General features: G+C 34.5%; 3 protein-coding genes across 12 annotated transcripts in view; 2 read left to right on the top strand and 1 right to left on the bottom strand.

Moving 5' to 3' along the window:
* Positions 1 to 1,373: 1,373 nt before the first annotated feature.
* Positions 1,374 to 6,583, bottom strand: LOC116845082 (phosphatidylinositol transfer protein alpha isoform). The gene is made up of 6 exons (XM_032817374.1): positions 6,227 to 6,583; positions 5,450 to 5,480; positions 4,577 to 4,840; positions 3,515 to 3,592; positions 3,071 to 3,451; positions 1,374 to 2,916 (listed from the first exon to the last, which is right to left on the bottom strand). Exons 1-6 carry the CDS (start codon positions 6,241 to 6,243, stop codon positions 2,872 to 2,874), a joined length of 816 nt encoding a protein of 271 aa, XP_032673265.1. The 5' UTR covers positions 6,244 to 6,583; the 3' UTR covers positions 1,374 to 2,871.
* A 925-nt stretch (positions 6,584 to 7,508) lies between these two features.
* Positions 7,509 to 16,101, top strand: LOC116845081 (7-methylguanosine phosphate-specific 5'-nucleotidase). Of its 6 annotated transcripts, none has more exons than XM_032817368.1 (8): positions 7,879 to 8,544; positions 8,766 to 8,919; positions 9,160 to 9,268; positions 11,009 to 11,275; positions 11,342 to 11,440; positions 12,957 to 13,026; positions 13,852 to 14,435; positions 15,228 to 16,101. In XM_032817368.1, the coding sequence occupies exons 4-8, from the start codon at positions 11,132 to 11,134 to the stop codon at positions 15,330 to 15,332; spliced, it is 1,002 nt and encodes a 333-aa protein (XP_032673259.1). In that variant the 5' UTR covers positions 7,879 to 8,544; positions 8,766 to 8,919; positions 9,160 to 9,268; positions 11,009 to 11,131; the 3' UTR covers positions 15,333 to 16,101. The 6 variants fall into 6 exon arrangements, with proteins under 6 accessions (XP_032673263.1, XP_032673259.1, XP_032673264.1 ...); XM_032817370.1 differs by having other exon boundaries at positions 8,527 to 8,544; positions 8,820 to 8,919; XM_032817371.1 differs by lacking the exon at positions 9,160 to 9,268 and having other exon boundaries at positions 8,528 to 8,544; positions 8,820 to 8,919.
* Positions 16,102 to 18,621: 2,520 nt separating this feature from the next.
* Positions 18,622 to 19,620, top strand: part of LOC116845069 (intracellular protein transport protein USO1-like) — a 29,350-nt gene continuing 28,351 nt past the window's right edge. For all 5 annotated transcript variants that reach the window (XM_032817345.1, XM_032817348.1, XM_032817344.1 and 2 more), the window contains exon 1: positions 18,622 to 18,676. In XM_032817345.1, coding sequence (XP_032673236.1) covers positions 18,637 to 18,676 — 40 coding nt within the window. In that variant the 5' untranslated portion in view covers positions 18,622 to 18,636. The remainder of the gene's footprint in view (positions 18,677 to 19,620) is intronic.

Here is a 19,620-nt window from a genome sequence, read left to right as displayed (position 1 = left end):
CATTAAAAAGAAACAATGCGAGGGGCCAGGAGCCTTAAACATGGATCGAAAAGTCAATCTTTTCAGAGTTGTAAACATTTTTTCAATCTTGAACGCGTTATTTGTGTACTTTCATTGATCACGCGCGGTCAATAAACGAACAAGTATTTTACCACATCATTTTATTATTACATTGTTTGCAATAAATGTTCTACATGTCCTCCTTTCATTTCTACACACACTTGGCATCTTTGAATTACAAAATTCTGAGTTCTTTCAAAAGTTTTTGATCTTCGAATCTGATTAATTGCATCTCGAATTCGTCGATCTAATTCTTGTATATTATTTGTGGGTGAAGAATAAACTAAACTTTTCATGTATTCCCATAAAAAGAAATCCAATAGATTTAAGTCAGAAGATCGAAGAGGTATGTAACCGGTCCACTTCGTCCAATCCATCTTTCGGAAGGGAGACGCGAGGAACAATTCTTGTAAATATCACAGTGGTAAGACACTCGTTCGTTTATTGCACACAAATATATAACTTGCGTTACTAAAATCAAAAATATTTATAATTCTGAAAAAATTGACTTTTCGACCCATGTTTAATAGACACTGTTTACTCAATATAATAACTATACTATCTGCCCTATAAGTGTGGAATGCTTTTTTTACACCCTGTATATATTTATATATATATATCTCGAGACTTGTCTCTTTTTCTCTTTCTACCCGTGACTCTCCTCTACCTGCTCGTATCGTATTGTATCGGAGGAACGGCTAGAGCTTATCTATTTAAGTAACTATCAATCGTACAGGATAACAGGTATATAGATCCCGCGCACACAGTGTAACTCATGTCTAAAACGAGACGCGCTCTGCAGTGGCGGGCGATGCGGTGTGGAATGAAGGCGAATCCATTAGAAGTCACATTTGTCCCGGCGGCGGCACGTGCCGCCTTTAATCGGGCCTCTTCCGTCGAGAAAACCGCGACTAAATACATCCAGTTCTCCCTTTCATCTCTCTCCCCTGGTGTGTATCCGATACATCGAATACAAATAGTATTAGTGTGCACTCACGTGACTAATCACCGTCGAAGACGGTGAAACGAAGAGATAAAGCTACCTTAGACTACCTATTTCTCTTCAACATAACACAGACAATACATACGTTCTCTTTGTGCAGATGACAGTTAAATTATATACTTTATTGTTGTTACTCTCTTTCGAACTCGGTCATTAATTATATACTTCGAGCTTCTATACGTTAAAATATGTATATATCGCTATACGAGAGAGAACGCTGCTGCGATCGCACATTATCCAAACCCATTGAAAAATGTTGTCCCAATTGCGCGCGCACCTGGGACTGCATTCGGCAGTAAATTATTTTTTCTTTTTTTTTTTAAATACATTCTGGGAGATAATTCGCGTGTACAGCAGTTCTGCGCTCGTTTGACGGAAACAAGTCCGCTACGTAAACATTTGTCTTGTGTATATCGATACACGACATAACGTAACAGGAAAGAGTGGGAGTGAGAGAGAGCGAGCGAGCGAGCGACTGCTAACACGAGGATAATTGCGATCGGCTCGAAGAACAGCGTTCCGAAATACTTGCTCGGTTGTACTCAGAGATCCAGTGGAATGCAAAGAAACATTACATACATGCCATTTAAATTTGAATTTCATTTGTATGCCTTATTTTTATATACAATAACGCACCCTTCCGCCGTTCACCCGCTGTCACCAATATTGAAATAGCCTAAACTTTGCTTCTACATATATATATATATGTATGTGTGTGTGTGTGTGTGTGTGTGTGTGTGTGTGTGTGTGTGTGTGTGTGTATGTATATCAGTGTGTGAGCATTTTACATAGAATACATCGTCTCCCCCATTCTCATGAAATAATTTGATATTGTTAATGTTCTGCCGTTCTCAACCGTCGCAATATGTATAATTAAAAAATCCATCAGTTTGGTCCTAATTTTTGTTTTGGGAGATTAAACACATAAAGCGTCTCGCATTCGTCGTTGACAGTCGGAGCAAACGTAAGGTCGTTGTAAATTAGAATCTATCGCGATTATATCTTGCTTCATGGTTGGAGAATATCGGAAATCTTACCAAGTAACTGTAGACACACACACACACGAGACCGTTAATACTCGTTTCCGACTTCAATCACTTCCGGGTCGTACGCTCGTGAGTTTGAGAAAAATATTCTCGAAATGTCATCTGAAAATACACGATCACTCTTCCGGCCGAAATAATAATACCCCGAGACACGGACCGTTAATATGCAACATTTAGAGATTTTCTCAATTGTACATTAATAATATATTAAACTGTGGATTCTTTTAACTATTTAACTACGATCAAACTTGCAATGTTAAATCACATATTCCTTCCCACTTTTTTTTCCTTTTATGTACTTTGTAGCAAGCATCTTGTTGCTCATTAATGAACCTCGATACCTAGTTTTTTATCGAACTACAATGCCGTTAAGTAATCGCAACTCTCCATCTATATACGGTTTTCGCGAAAACCAAATTCTCTCTTTCATAATTATGCATTGAACAAGAACCAGACAGCTGGTTTTCTTTTTTGCACATTTCCTCCCTCCCTTCTTTTACAGTAATAACTACGTTATAATGACAATCTTTGACTGTAGATACATTTATCTAAAACGCTTGTAAATGTAAAATAAATTAAAATTGTAAGTAATTTGTAGTAGACACTGAATCTAGACACGTAAACGCCGGAAATCGTTCGAATCCTGTGGAATCGTCTATGACAGAGCGTAACAGGGTGTATATCTGTAGGTATGCGTATGTATTTGTGTTGACATGTATAAGAGAATTGATTTAACCGTTCGTTATAGAAGCTATCAAAGCCTCAATCATCAGCGCGCATACCCCGCACTTCTCCTTGATGTCTTTGCTGCAATTAAACATATAAAAACATTTTAGTACATGGAGATTAGTGATCCTTGGCGAATAAATTTACAGTGTTTCGCGCGCAAAGCAGAATCATCGGATATAGACGATCACCTCAAAGTGAAGGATTCTGTCGGAAGCAAAGAGAAGTCTCTCACCCTGTCTAGTTCCTCTTTAGTATTGTCTTCGATTGCTCTAATATCCTCCATGGTTAGACCATACCAACGATCTGTCCAGCAGAAAACTTGTCTATGAAAATTAGTGAACAGACGCCTCTCCGCCTTCTGGATGAAGCCCTCGACGCGGGTCTGCAGACCGAACCATCTAAATTCACAAGTGACTAGCTTGTAGCACGTCATGACAGGCTGAACGCTATTCTTCCACTCCTTGCCTATGAGAGGACCTCGACCAGTCTTCTGTGACTTAAACTTGGTCGGATCCTCATCCTCCTTGTAATCAGCGCTGGCAATCGGATCGTTCGCGATATCTATATGCACAATCTCTCTAATCTTGAGCTTATCTGGCGGCAGCTCGTGAACCTATCAAGAAGAAAGAAACGCATTATAAATCGATTGTACTAACTGGAATCATGCTGTACTTACATTATGTTGATTGCCGACGTCACCAATATGAAATGACTCTATCATGATCACAAAGTTATCCTTCATATAACCTGGGTTCTGTGAAAAATAAAAATAACATTTACAAATTGATATGTATATATGTGCATGATTTATCTCGGTTTCAAAACAACTTCAACACTTTTTTTGTACAGTTGAGGATACAGTCCAAAGAGGGAACTTGTTTTTAAAAAGTTTATTATATATATATATATTTTTTTTTTTTTTCACAATGATATTTCAAAAGAGCTACTAGTAAAATTATTGTTTATCGAACAAAATTACGTTTTTATGTGTTTATTTCATAACGTGTTTATTATTTAAATAAGTGTTAATTTAAAACTAATTTCACGATATTAAGACAGCAAAAAGTAGCAAAAAGTAGCAGTTTTCTGAGGACACAGTCGATGGTCCAAAGAGCGAACTTGTTTTTAAAAAATTTATTCAGGTATTTTCAATGACGCTTCAAAAGAGCTACTCATAAAATGACTGTTTATCGAAAAAAATTATGTTTTGACGTGTTTATTTCACTATCTAAATAAGTGTTAATTTGAAACTAATTTCACGATACTGAGAAAATAGCAGTTTTCTGACCTACAATCGACCATTGCACAGTGTGGTGAATACTATTCTTTCTTCTATTCCTAAACTTCTATTCTTAATATGTCGCATTTATAATACTAAGTTTCTTAATTGCATGATATGACTTTTTGTAAAGTTACTGGAATAATAATCTTTTATATTGCTTCAACTGCAAGATTATATGTGCAAAATCACGATGTTCAGTATTAAATTTTTCCTGAACAGTGTAGATATATCACATGAAACTTTAACTACGAATATGCCTCATCACGATATAAATATTACGTTAAATTTTCATATAATTTTGAGCATTTTGGTTTCAATGAATAAGCTCCTTAATTCATTCGCAGAGGTTCTATCACTGGACTGCCTTTCAACTTACACTAAGAAAAAGGTCATAAGTTGTTTTGAGAGCAAATGTATTGATATATTTCTCATGTACGTATCGCAACAATAACTTACAGTAATAACTGTTTTACAATAGGGATAAGCGTTCCAAGCCTCTTCGTGTATCTCCAGCGAGTTTTTCGGCAGTAAAATGCGAATGAAAGCAGGCACTTTACTAGCTAAGTGATAAATCTTGTATGTATATTGACCTGACGAGTACTTCCCACCGAGCAGTGGGTAATCCGTAAACGGTTCATTCTTTAAAACCTCAATGCCTTCTCCACCACCTGTGTTATTTTTGCTAGCCTCCGCTACAGAGTACAGTTGAGCGACTTGATACTATACGGTAAAAAAGGAAATAAAATATATGAATAATAAACAAGTATGAGTAATAAACAAGTTTTTCTTTTACTGGACATATAAACAAGTATTACATAATGATGTCGCGAGTACTAAATGCATATATTGCGAGGCAAATGTGTCCAATCATCTTTCCTTTCACATATATGTGTATGTTTATTACTGTAATTTAATATACCAAAGTATAGAGAAGAAAAGAACAAAACATATAGTTACATCTAAATGAAGTATTAAATCTACACATAATAATCTTATCATTAGAGAAGTAATCCTTCTCATGTTCCACGAGACAAGTAAACAGAATCAACGGTACAAGAGGTGGAAACAATCTACAATGACAGGTAACAATAGAGCTTGTCAGAGCAATTGTACGACAAAAAAGCTCCATTTGCTGGAGACAGCTCTGTACAAAAATGAACATGTTGTACAGATGGCAATTAGATGATTGGCAGATTTCCTTGATTGTAGAGTGTTGTTAAGAGGCTAGTCCCAGTGGTCAGTTTTTTGCATTCTAACATTCTCAGGCGAATATCGCGAACTGGGTCATTATATGAGGAGCAAGATCTTTACGACGGATCACGCACGTACCTCTTCCACTGTGAGCGGCAGAGTGACACGGCTGTAACAAACAAATAACAAATTACGTCGGCATAATGATGCATCGAGCACCGAATGAGGGAACAAGCAAGTTAAGATCACGGCAAGGCAACCGCGGCCTTGAGTCACGTTTCCGCATCGAACTACCGGGGGGAGTACACGTTGTCGCCGCGCGTAAACGCTCTAACGAGCGATCTCGATTGAGTGAAAAATCAAAGGCGATCGATGAGACGCCAGACTCGACAGATCACGACTCGTATCGTTCATGAGGATCCGTAGCCGGCGCCGAAGAAATCGAAAGGAGCCGAGCTGTCCGACCGTCAGCTGCACTTTCGTGCACTCCTCGCGTGTAAAACGGAGCGTTTGGGCCGCAGGTGGGAAAGAGAAAAGAGATCAGGTACAGAAAGTGCAGCTGAAACGAGCAGACCTCTAAAATCAGGCGGTAAGGGATGAGAGGGCCACCATCCCTCTTCCGTCTGTCGGCCTCATTCTCTCTCTCTTTCTCTCTCTCTCAATACCCACGCATGCACACACACATTCTCTGTCTTTCTCTCTCTCCGTCTTCTTTCTACACCCCCCCTCCAATGGCAGCCGCCGTTAAAGATTAGTAATCATCGCACCCCGTCGATCGGTTTTGAATTTCGCTGCGCTGGCAGGCTACGTGAGCCCACGAAATTCGGGCATCCGCCGTAGCGCGCACCCGACACGACAGCCCCCCTGCCTCTCTCCCGGCCCTTGCCGTCTCGTTACGCTGCCGCCAACACTTACAATTCCTTAATAAGCATTTTAGTCAGCAGTCAGAGCACATGGACCACACAGCAGAGCGCGCGTTCAGCAGCAGCAGGCTTGACCGCCGACGTGGATGAGGTATCGCCGCCGTCGCCGTCGTCGTCGTCACCACCACCAGCACTGCACCACTTCTACCCTCGTCTTACCACAGCGAACCCACTCGCGCTATCGCTCTATCTATCGCGGGCACCGCCGCCGCCACCGCAAAGTCACATACGCGTCGGGAAGCAGCGCCGCGACTCGCCAACCGACTGACACACTCTAGCCGCCGCTGGCCACTCCACGGTCCGCACGAGCACACACAACGGCGCCTGCCACGGCCACTGCCGTAGGAATCGTGCATGCACACGCACGCACACACCGGCGTGCGCCTGACACATCCACACACGTGTCGCGCGACCCCCGCATCCCTCTCGCTTCGCAACCCCTCCGATCTCGCGCGGCGCTAAGAATCCCCACCTTGCGGCCGAACTTTGCCGATGACGTCATTCCAGCGAGATTAGATGCGCGTGCGTGCCGCCCGCGATCGGCTCTTTCTTTCTTTTGCGTTAAGGCTTGTCCAGATGCGTTCGCTGGGCTGTAATTGTATTCGTCGAGAAACTCATTCGATAAATCACGTGCCACAGAGACCGTTGAATTACACAATGATGTAATGTTCTCTACATCGGGTGTGATTCTTCGATTTTTCTACATATATGTGTGTGTATATATATATGTGCGTACGTGCGTGCATGTAAAATATTACGTGGGTTCATAGGTCAATTTAAATAGGACTTTTAAAGCTTATGTTGGATATACTGACGAACATTAAGGGTGAATTCTCAGTCGTCGATTTATCTTCGTTGCTGTCCAATTATCTTTCTGTTCTCGTTTGTTTATCTGAGAGATAGATAAAAGAAATACACATGTGCACACTTTTAGGCTGCGTTTCACAATTCACTATTATTGGAAATCTATAGGTTATGTTATATACCGTAGAATTTCAGTATTTAACAGTGAATTTCGGAACGCAGTCATAATCATCTCGATCTTTTGTGTACAAAGCTGCAATTTGTTTGTAAAGCACAAAATTGGAGCAACGAATAAAACATATTGTGATTTTATTAAGATAAAATGATCCTCTGAAAAGGAGATCCTCTACATTTTCGATATAGCTGTATTTTTTTAAGGTTTTAATACAAACTTTATATTCTTTATTATTGGTTCGCTTAGAGAACGAAAATCATATGTTTGTTTCACATCTAAATATCACAAGAATAGGGCCTAAACTATCGATCTTGTTATTATCATAAGCAATTAAAATTGCATTCCAAAAAGTTCTTTTTGAGGAAAATTTTACTCAATACTTATAGTTCACGTTACATATATTATCGAATAAATATCGAATATCGAGTAAAATTTTCTCAAAAAAAACGTTTTAAAACGCAACCTAAAAACAAGTTGACATGATTCGGTATAGAAGTTTACTACAGCAAACAGTAGACAGTCCTGAAGATTCAGACAGGTATATTTTAGAAGTGAAATTATTTATTAACAAATCTATATAATCATTCTATGTAATAAATATTATATACATAATTATTCTATATAATTACTTAAAATTTCAATTTAAAAATTATTTTAAATCTTTGATAGAAAAATATAAAAAGGCGGACTTAAAATCCTTAAATTAATTTACTGAGAAGTGTGTTGGGAGAATAAATTAATTACGCAATATAGTTTGTGAAAATACATATTAAATAAAACGTGCAGTTTATTACGTTATCTAAAGAAACAAACATTTATTTCAAAGCATATCGATCATTAACTTTTCTTAAAGCACTCGAAACATATAGTTAAAGTCTGATTTTTGTAAATAGTAAACACATCTTAGATGGAAAAGTATAAGATAAGGTTATATAAAATACAAAAAATATGAGCAAATTTCATCGAGTGAAAATATTTATGACAATTGTTCTCTCAAATTGTGGGATTTAAATGAAGACTATTTAAAGAGAAGAATAACGTAAGATCAAGTATGTTACTTATGAAAAAAAAAACGAAGGCCGAACAAAAGAGAAAATATCAGGGACGAAAACACAAATGATAACGATTATAAAAATAAAGAAAAAAGTGATGACAATGACGAAAAAAACGAAGACGAGGGGAAATCGATGACGATATCAATGACAAAGTTGATTTTGATGACGAAGATAATGACGGGAACGACAGAAATAAGAATGTGCGTGTGAAAGTTTCAGCGAATGTAATACTAATTCGTATTGGACTCTCGGAACGACAGATTCGCCGGAGTTGAGGTTAAAAGATATCCGAATTATCTGAATAATTATATTATTTAACATGACGAATGTGTAAACAGTATCTTGGCGTTTTTACATAAAGTATTCTATACAGTTTCTTTCCAGCCGAATAATAGTTCATGAAAACTGGCTTTAATCATTGCCAGGGCGATTCGGTTCAACTTCGCGATTGCGAAAATGATATAAAAATAATTCATGTATAACGTAACTCATTTCAGCTATGTGAAAGTGATTGTACAGAACTGCTAGAGGACTAAATACATTTTTTACAGATGAAGAGTACAAGAAAAAGTGTAAAAGATTATCTTAGGAAACTTGATCTTTTGTCATTAACACAGTCTATTGAAGTGTTGTAATGAGCTGAAGCTGATAGTATGTGATATGTTTTTATCATAATATATTTTATTACGCTGCAAACATAATTTTAGCTGTATAAGTTTTGACAGTTACTTAAATAGTTAATATATTTTTAGAATGTCACTTTAGATATCGTTATTAATGCATGACACTGATGGATTGAAACCATAGATAGTGATAAAAACTTAGTCATAAGTATACTAATGCACTTAAGACTCAATAATTTTTATGACCTTTACATGTTCTTATAATTAGTGATATTGACAATCTGGGATAATCCTACATCAATTTGGATATCTCACCTGAAGGAATATGAATTTTTGGGAATTCTATATAACCTCCAACTTACAGAACTTAAATAAAGGTACAATCAAATTGCATTAATTCTGTGTCATAAATTCTTATAAGGAGATATTATCACTAATTTTTTACTTATTTCTTTTATTCTTTTAAAATATCAATTGAGTCATACTGTTAACTGTATAAGCATGTAAGAAAGTATGTTTCTTAACTATTAGAGAAATATTTAGTAGCTGAATGTATGGTTACATTAGACAGAATTAGTGTACATGATTGTATTAAAATGCATCATAACAAGATAAATTTTGTGCAATTTGTATGATCTTTGAAATTCTTGTAGATTCTATATTAGTAGCAGCGATAGTTTTATTTAAATCTATAAGTATGATATATTTGTCTCAGACAAATTTTTTAGTAGAAATATTTAAGATAAATTGTTTAGTTCCTGCACTACCAAAAACTTTTATGCAATTTAAATTCAAAATAACTCATGATTAGCAAGAATATCAATTTCTTGATAATGGCTACAAATATTTGTCATAGTACAATTAGATTAGTGTAAAAAAAATGAATGAATGATACAATTTTATCGAATGTGCATGATGTTAAAAATTAGATCTTAATATATAAATATGCAGTTTATTTATCTCTATTATAAGCTCCACATATTAATGTAATTCAGAAGTGTACTGATATATTGCAACATTTTTGTCTTTTCAACTTAAATATTTCAGTAAACAAAGATCAGATCCTCGTGAATATAATTTGTTCTTTTAAGAGAAGTATACAGTCTAATCTTAAATTACAAATAGCTTATATAATGATTTGTGCTTAGCAATGGTTACATATATGTATATTGTAGATTTGGATTCGAAAAAGTTTCATTCAAATCATCCAATGGCCAAAGTTTTAAATTGTTTATTGGAATACTGAGCTTCCATCACTAAATACTGCACTACAGATAACATTACAAATGTGTCATTTTCATTTAAACCTATAGATTATCATACTTATGTAAAGATTGTAAAGACTACTGATGGCATATCAAGTGAGACAAAAAACAAGTTCTATCTATTTATCTTTGTTTTATGACCTAAATTCTTTAATGATTTTTTATATATTCATAATATTACAAGCAAAAGAGAGAGTTAATTTTCATTATTTGTACAAATGTTATTTCTACTCAGACAAAAACATATATTGTCAGAATTATTCTACAGATGTCCAGGACATCCTAAGTAGGATAACCTCAGGATGTACTGTTATCTGAGTTACTTAGATATAAATATTATATATTGTATAAATTCTAATTCTAAATTTTATAAATAATTGTATAAATCCTATATTCTAGAAATCATATGTACAAGTTAAATTAAGTTCTTAACGAATATGCAAGATAAAATTTATAACAAATACAATTTATACAAGATACAATTTAATTAAATCACACAATGTATTCATTTTGTGTATTAATGTATTAACATTATATTGGAAATGTTACATTTAATGTGTTACTGACTGTTTTATGCTAATATAGAGAGAATTTTTATAACTTTATATACTGTCTCATGTCTTATTTATAAACCTTCACATTTATATTCACAAGTTTCATGAGCTGTCATGGTAAAATGATTCGTATGCTAAAAAAAAAATGTAACAAGCCGGATCCAAATTCACTGAAAAACCTGTTATGCTAACTAATATAAAAATATGACGGAGAAACTTTAGACAGAAATATCGCTTTTCTCATTAACCGCAACGATACAATTAGAACGATTATTTCATAACGATTAAATTATTACAGAAAAACGTAAGATTCTGCCACAACCCAGTATAACATCACAATTTATTGGACGCCCTGTACAACCGGCACGTGTGCACACCTGGCACACGTGACATGCGCACTCGTTCGCAGTTGGCTGATTAGATGTTCAGCGCGTCGGTGCGACGGCAGAGTGGTTTGAGAGGCCGATTCGGAATACGAGGTGGTTTACAGTTGAACTGCGGAGCACCGCTGCGTTTCTTCACGCTGCCGCCGACGACAATGAACAACGAGATCACGATCGACGACGTGAGTGATTACAGCTCTCGTGGCTTTCTTTTCGGATGACATTCGGAAATACATTCTTTGTTGCAGTTTCCCGCTTTGAGGTTGAAGCATGTTTTCATTAAAGACGAGGTCGGGCTCTTAAAGAGGATCAACGCGATGCTGCAGGGTGGCGCGAACAATTTGCAGGTACACGTGTTCTCTGTTCACATAAAGAGTTCCTCTTTCTGCTAGTATTTGTCCTGTTTTTTGTCAATCTATTATTAATACAAGAAGAACTCTTTGGAAGAACAAATCAGAAATTTAAAAAAGTCCAGGAGCAGAGCGAATGGACAGAGGTTGTTGATCGTGCTTTCGTCCCAGATAGCACATTCGAAGAATTTTCACTGAACTGAACTCTGAAGAATTCTTTTTACATCTGAAAATGAACTTAGAATTGGCGATATACGACTGAATTCTTTTTTAATTCTCTGCGCTATTTGGGCTGACACCATCCTCTAAACACTTTCACATCCCCTTGTTGGGAAAGATTTCAGAGAGACTTGGCAATATTTTAAAAAATATTACTACGCTTTCGTTTTCTATTATTAACAAACTGTCGGGGATAATTCGTGTGCACAAGGACAGCCTTCCTTGTTATCTCCCTGATAATATGAGAATTTCAGACAATGGGACAAACTTTATGATAATAAATAATGACATTATAATAGCGTTATAATCATAAAGTCATTGACCAAACAAGCAGGAGACTTTCTACACGCCCCAGGTAGCAAGGTGATGTCTTTAGACGTCACCTTGCTTCCTGGAGCATTTCCGAACATACACGATTACCCAAAGATTTAACATCGAATTCTTCAGCTGTCCAAGAACATCACATTATTAGCAATCACGAGTTCTATTGGGATGATGTAAAAGTTACACAAAGAACGGCTTTATTTTAAAAGATTGGTTGAAATGATTTTTATTAAATTGTAAAAACAAGGCCTCAATTCGCAAACTGACATTGAAAATCTTGATAATAGTTATAATATAGTTGTTCGGGTGCGTGCAAGTTTTTTGTCTCTTGCTTATCATCATATTTTTACTTAATTGTGTACTTTTCCACGATCTAAATATAAACACAGTATTTGTACCGCTGCCGGCATTTGTAGGCTTAACGATATCGGTTTTATCCTTGAAAATTTATATTTCCTCTGAGACAACTGGGTAACTTTCTGTTTGCCTTGATTTTTCTTTTCTGTTATTCTTGTTGTTATTTTGGAATTTGGACACCACCACCGCGGCACTCTACTAAGTGAACGATCTGTAAACGACGGAAGTCGCGACCGGGCTACTTACATGAACTCATTCCAACATAGGTCGTTTTGTTTCTGAGGATTCTTGAGGCCTAAATAATTTACTTACTTGCGTGTACTTTGTTTTCCGACTGCGACGATTTTTCTTTAATCTATTTTTTGGATTGTTCTGACAACTGACCAATGTTTTATCTCTCTTATGACAATTTTATTTCACCACTGAAGAGGGTCTGCGAATTAGACCGAAACGCGTTTGGTGACTTTTTGTATGTTTAATTAATAAATTTCCTCCGTCATCGTATAGAAGACTTTCACTAACACTCTGGTTAGTCTGTATAGCAGTAGAACACTTGTGCTTAAACTCTTATAGGCCTTGTTTTTTAATTTCCAATCTATTATTTTTTGTGCAGATAGTTACGGATTTTGATCTGACTTTGACCAAGCAACATATAAATGGAACGCATGTACTTAGTAGTTTCGGTGAGTATCAAGTCTAAACAGAATGCTGTTAGGCCTGTTTTGTTTTTAACTGCACTGATGCTGTACTGGAACTTTGTTCCTCTCATCTTCAACACTCAGTTAGGTGCCTGTTTCATTTTAAAAGCAAAAAGTGCAAAAAAGTTTAGCTAGAAAAAAACAGATCTATTATGTACTGGCACAATGTATCGTAGATATAAGGTAAAGATGCCCAGACATATATCTCATTCTGGACATTGTCATTGTTTTGATCTTTAAATGCAAATTATACTTAATCTTTCAACATTCTGTGTTTTACATACCCGAGAAAAAAAGTTTATATATGAATTTTGTCCATACATGGTTATATATAATTATATATGTTGACATTGAAAAGTATATTATTATGAAGATATAATTGAAGTAAATGCTTATGTTTATGATATGTTTATGCTTATGTAATGATAGCCCATGATATCGACGTTTAATCGAATCAAATTATATTTTCCTGTTTTCATTTGACAATTTTCGTTTTATATATGGATATATATAATTAAATATGATCATATATGGACAAAATTTATATATAATCATATATATTTATAAATAATTATATATAATCTTTTTTTCCCGGATATATTTATGTATATATTTAATATGTGTGTATATATTTTGTGTTGAAAGTTTAAATATATATTCATATTTAAAGACCAGAACAATAAGAATATCCAGGATTAGATACGTGTCCATTGGTCTTTTATCTTACTTTTATCTTACAAACTTTTATCTTATTTTTATCTTACAAACAACACATATGAAACTTTTGGTAATATTAAGATCTGAATTTAGGCATGTTCCGGAATAGCAAGCAATTACCAACAAGATACACAGAGGAGGCTAAGCGTTTGTACGCGAAATACAGGCCCATGGAGATAGATCCGGATCTGTCTCTGGATGAGAAAGCAAACGCTATGCGTGATTGGATGTCAGCTGCGCAAAACTTGCTCAAAGGCATCGAGTTTGACTTTAACGAGATACAGAAAATAGCGCAGTCGTATGACGGAATCTTACGCGACGGCACTGAAGAGATATTTGAAAAGTTGCACAATGCACACGTGCCGATTGTAGTGTTTAGCGCCGGCTTGGGCGATATGGTGGAAGCTGTGTTGAGGTACCACAATGCTCTCTACGATAATGTAAAAATAATCTCCAACTTTCTCAAATATAACGGAAGTCACTTGGATGGATTTAAGAACGACGTGATCATTCACGCGTACAACAAGAATAAGTGTGCGCTTAAGAAAGATTATTTGGAGATGCTCGGAGAAAAGCAAAATGTATTATTGATGGGCGATACGATTGGCGACGCCGACATGGTAGAAGGAATGGGAGACACCAAGACAGTGTTGAAAATAGGATTTCTTTATGAGCACGTGGGTATTTCATGACTATTTTACATTCTTTATGCCACATTTCTATCATTCGCTAACTTGAGAGTTACCAAAATATTTAATCAGGCGTATTCGTTTCTAGATTTTTTTCATCATAACTATGTTAATTAATCATCATTTCTGTATCTATAAGTCACTATAATTTATAGTTTGTCTAATATATTGTTAAAAAATATATTAATTTCTTTATAATAAAACAAATTTTCTAAAACAAAACAAATGTAAAGCGTTGAGCAATCTATACATTTACAAAGTTCATCGTTAATTAACGACTGTTAATTAACTACATTGTTCATATATTAATATCTGCATTCAATAGAAAAAGTTGCTTTATAACTGTTGTAAACTTTTGTAGTAATCTAATTCATGTATGTTCTTATATGGCTTTGCTAAATCTAAGCAAATTCACAAATCTTACAATTGCACAGCAGCTTATTCTGCTGGATGAATTATTTTATCTTTTTTTTTTAATATATTCTTACTGTATTGTATCATTGACTCATCATTGCAAATAAAACTTATTCAAGCTCTCAAAGTCAGCTGTTTTGAAACATTGTTGCTGCTTTCTCGATTAATCAACAGTCATAATGAATGTATATTTTTAGAAATGATTATGCCTGGTTTTTAATAACTCGATCTAGTGATAAGACACTAATAGTATTGAGTGTAAGATATATTAGAATATTATAATAGTGTAGGATATATTAGAATATTATAATAGTGTAGGATATATTAGAATATTATAATGTAATTGCTGAATTCTTTTGTTATCAGGTGGAAGCTAGCTTAGACATGTTCATGGAGAAATTCGATATCGTTCTTGTCGACGATCAAACAATGCAAGTACCGAAAGAAATATTGCATAGTATCTTGCAATGATGTTCTGATAATGATTGATATTACAGTTAACTTACGCCTATGTATATATAGGTTCAATTTAAGAGAGAAAGTACATGGATCTTTTATATATATACAACTTTGTAAATGTAAAGATTGTTCAACGCTTTATATTTGTTTTGTTTTGGAAATTTTGTTCTATTATAAAGAAATTAATATATTTTTTAACAATATATTAGATAAACTACAAATTATAGTGACCTATAGATACAGAAATTCATTACAGAGATGTTTCAAATAAACCAATTTTTAATGATTCAATATTTTAAAAGTGTATTTTTAATGTTATAAAATTAAGTATATTGCTCCAACGTGTGCATACTACATCGTACTATATATAATAATATCGATTATGATATCTAATACGCGATAAAGCCAGACAACTGTAATCTGCGAAATCTGAGCACCGCTACGAACGATTAACTGCGACTTGATACGATCTCTGATAGTCGATGCTCAAACACGAAATAGCATAGCATCAATTTTTGTGCTGAATATATCCCACGCTACTAATTTCATCGTAAGTATTTTATCGCAATAACTGGTCTTTGTCAGTTCCTTCTAAAATATTACAATGAATTTTTTAGTTCAACGTGCTGTCAAGAATTATTTCGCAAGTTAATTTTAATGTTTAATCTCGTGTATTGTAAATGAATTTAATCTTATGTATTTTTTTTAATATGTTAATTATTTTGTGGTATACACTATAATTATAAAAATATCTGAAATATATTGAATATCTTTAAATATATATTGTATAAATATTGAAAGTACTAAAATTAAGAAAATGAAACAATTATGAAGAAAAATCGATTGAAAAGTGAATAGCCTCTTATCCATTCAAGTTTCCATTTGAGACCCATTCTTTATAACTAATTATTTTAATTGTATTATATTCACTTAATTTAAGACAAAATATATATATATATACATATATACATTCATTAAATATATATTACATATATACACATATATACTCATCTTAATGGTTTTATTATTTTATCAGTTACAATGATTAGACAAGAAAAAGTTCTAGGTGCAATTAATCAGTTTTTAAGCGGCAATAAGATGCAATAATATAAATTTTTTGGAAACATTTTTTTGTAAAAAAGATCAAAATTATTTCCATTTTTTTAAATTGAGACTTTTTTAACTATAATATTGTACGCAGGATTAAACAAATTCAGTAGTAACTTATAATTTTATTTCTACTAACATTTAGCAATAAAAAATATGGAAGATATGATAATGTTTGGAGTACAATCCAATGAATAACATTTAGTACTCAGGACATGTTCAAAATGTAATCCATTTTTAATCACATTATGAATCACTATACAATCACATTATGAATCATCTATTGGCCTGATTTACATCGTGCACTTGATACGTGTACTAAATAGTAACTTTCTATTAGATAATCTTAATATCAACAATGCATATCAACGGCAACGTATTCAATCAATACAATATGTTTTATTGATAAGTATTATACCAGCTTAATATATCGTTGTTTATATATATCGTCGATATTAAGATTATCTAATAGAAAGTTACTATTTAGTACGCGTATCAAGTGCACGATGTAAACCAAGCCATTGAGCTTGTTTGAATTCTCTTTACAATACTATGGATTAAGAAAGATATGACTCTACTTTAAAAAATGAAAATGATTTTGATTTTCCTACGAAAAAGAATGTTTTCGGAATTTTTATTGTTGCATTTTGTTGTCGTTTAAAAATTGATTAATTACATCTAGCACTTTTTCTTGCCCAATCACTGTAACTGGTAAAAATGTAGATACTTTACGATCAACACCTCCTGTGCGTGCGTGCGTGCGTGTGTGTAAGGTTTTTGTAGGAAGGAAGGAAGAAGAAAATGAATTGCCACATAGAACAGCTAAGAAGAAGCACCGACGAGATACTCCTAAAGAGTGTCGACCCTGGGTAAATTTTCGACATGGTCAAAAGGCCCGGAAGGGCCCGAAGGTAATTGAAGAACGATGACGATACTGACTGTTTCTCACACAAAGCGCTTCTGTCTGTCCGTGTGACTATCTTTACGAAAAAAAATACAAAAAAATCCTTAATTTTGGGTGTTAACACTCAAATTTAGGTGTTTATCCTCAGTTTTTGGGTGTTTACACCCAAAATTGAAGGTTTTTTCGTAAGGATACACCATCGACATATAGTACTTGACGGAGCATTGTGCCGAAATCGTATTGACAGACGTAAAAAAAGACAAAACGATGTAAGTAAGATAACAGTAATCCCTTGCTTTAATCTTTAAGCCGTAATAAATTGACCACAGTATATTATTTAAAAAATAATCAATTGTGATTGGTCAATTTCTTACGGCTTAAGAATTAAAGCAAGGTTGTGAACACAAAGGGTTCGAATATAGGAATAAGAAAAAGGTAAAATATAAAAATGTACGGTCAGATTTCTCCGTGTCGCTAAAGCCCGTAAGGCCGACGGTCTTTTCTAGTACCTCGTCGGTGAAAGAGGTCTTTTGTTTTGAATGTTTCGCGCCATTTGTAGTTACCAACAGTCGAATCGAAATACCACTTCCCGCACGTGAACGCTACCTGTAGACCGCAGTTGAAACTTCCAAAACGTTTCAAACTGTCGCGCGACGTTGACTGTGCTGGAAGTAATTTGCATCGTCTTCTTCTTCGTTGGTTCTACATTCATCTGTCGTTCCTCACATGTCATACCAGTGAACTCAGGTATCTAAGAGAATTGCGGGACATTAGTTGCTTGAAAATCGATAGTTGTAACCTCAAATTAGTCTCTCACAAACGGTGTCGTATGAGTCGTGACACTCCTGTTGCTCCGCCGACGATTTGTCGAACGCGATTCCAGTGTTTTCAGAAAATACTTCAGAATTTCAACTGATTATAAGTGATACAATCGCGACGTGATCGCTTCTGGTACAAAAACGCGCGATTTTTTTTACGCGAGAGATGCAACTAAGAGGTAACACGCAGGTAACACCGCGTCGATGCAACTTTATACTTATGGCTCGTTTGTACAGGCTGTAACTGTTAACTCATGTGGCAATCCGTAAGAAATTAACCAACCACAGTCGAATTATAACAGGAATAATCGACTGGCTCACTGCATGAACAAGCCATTATCGTCGCGAAGCATCTTCGCGTCGTAGCAGAATGCATCATGGCGCCCGAAGCAGCGATATAAAAACTTTTTAGTCCTCAATTTTTCAAGTTTGATTTTATAGAAAGCGCATTCTTACGAAGTACAGAGACACAAAGAGATAACGTCGGATGACAAGAAAATTTATTCATGATAACGCAACATGGTTTGGTAAGCAAATTATCGCGATAAAGATGTTCCTTTCTCGGAAAAAATCAGTGTGGTTAAGATCCTCTTTGTGTTAGGTCCTGTACCATGAGAAGAGAAAACGTTAACAATGAGAATAAATATTGAGTATATATTTTATATTTAAGATTACTTATTTTTCATATTTAACATTATTTTCCGTCTTTTAGGGCGTTAACAGAATGACTGACTTTGTAATTTCAAGACAATGTTTTGTGCCTTAAGTCTTTGTTTTAAGTAATTCACAATACTATCTGGTATCTTGAGTCTTCAACATATATTCGAAATATCGGAATTTGCAAGAAATAAACCCATGCATATGAAGACAAAAGTAACAATTTTGCTATACAATTAATAATAAATAAATATTTTATAAACATTTAATTCCCATTTAATACATTTAACTCTTATAAATATGTAATGACAGTCAGAGTTGAAATTTATTTTAATAAATGAATATAACCTGAAGTTATGAATGAACTAAATGAGAGTTAAATATATTATGTTAAAAACATTTATGAAATATTCATCTATTGTTAGTAGCCACACATTAAAATGTCATGTTTTTACATATGTACATTTATTTCCTGCAAAAAAATTGGCAAGTTCACATATGTTAAAGACTTGAGATGCAAGACAGTATTGTATGTTACTCACAAAAATCTAAAAGCATTGCCTTAAAAAAACAAGTCAACCATTCTGCTAAGGCTCTAAGATTGCATTCTGAAACTTCCTTTTTTAAAAATTTTACTGAAAATCTAATAATTTACGTTACATATACTATGGATTTTCAGTCAAATTTTTCTCAAAGAGAATGTTTGGGAACGTTTGGGAACGTAATTCCTAATTTATGGTGCGTTAGTCTATTCTCTTTCGTTATCTTTGAATAAAATAATTCCATTTTTCCAGGTCAGATTATTTGAGATTTC

Source organism: Odontomachus brunneus, unplaced genomic scaffold (genome assembly GCF_010583005.1).
Source record: "Odontomachus brunneus isolate Ranch 3 - 2012 unplaced genomic scaffold, Obru_v1 Obru_scaffold_049, whole genome shotgun sequence".
NCBI lineage: Eukaryota > Metazoa > Arthropoda > Insecta > Hymenoptera > Formicidae > Odontomachus > Odontomachus brunneus.
Note: the sequence above shows the minus strand (reverse complement) of the source record. Positions and strands in the feature narration are given on the sequence as shown.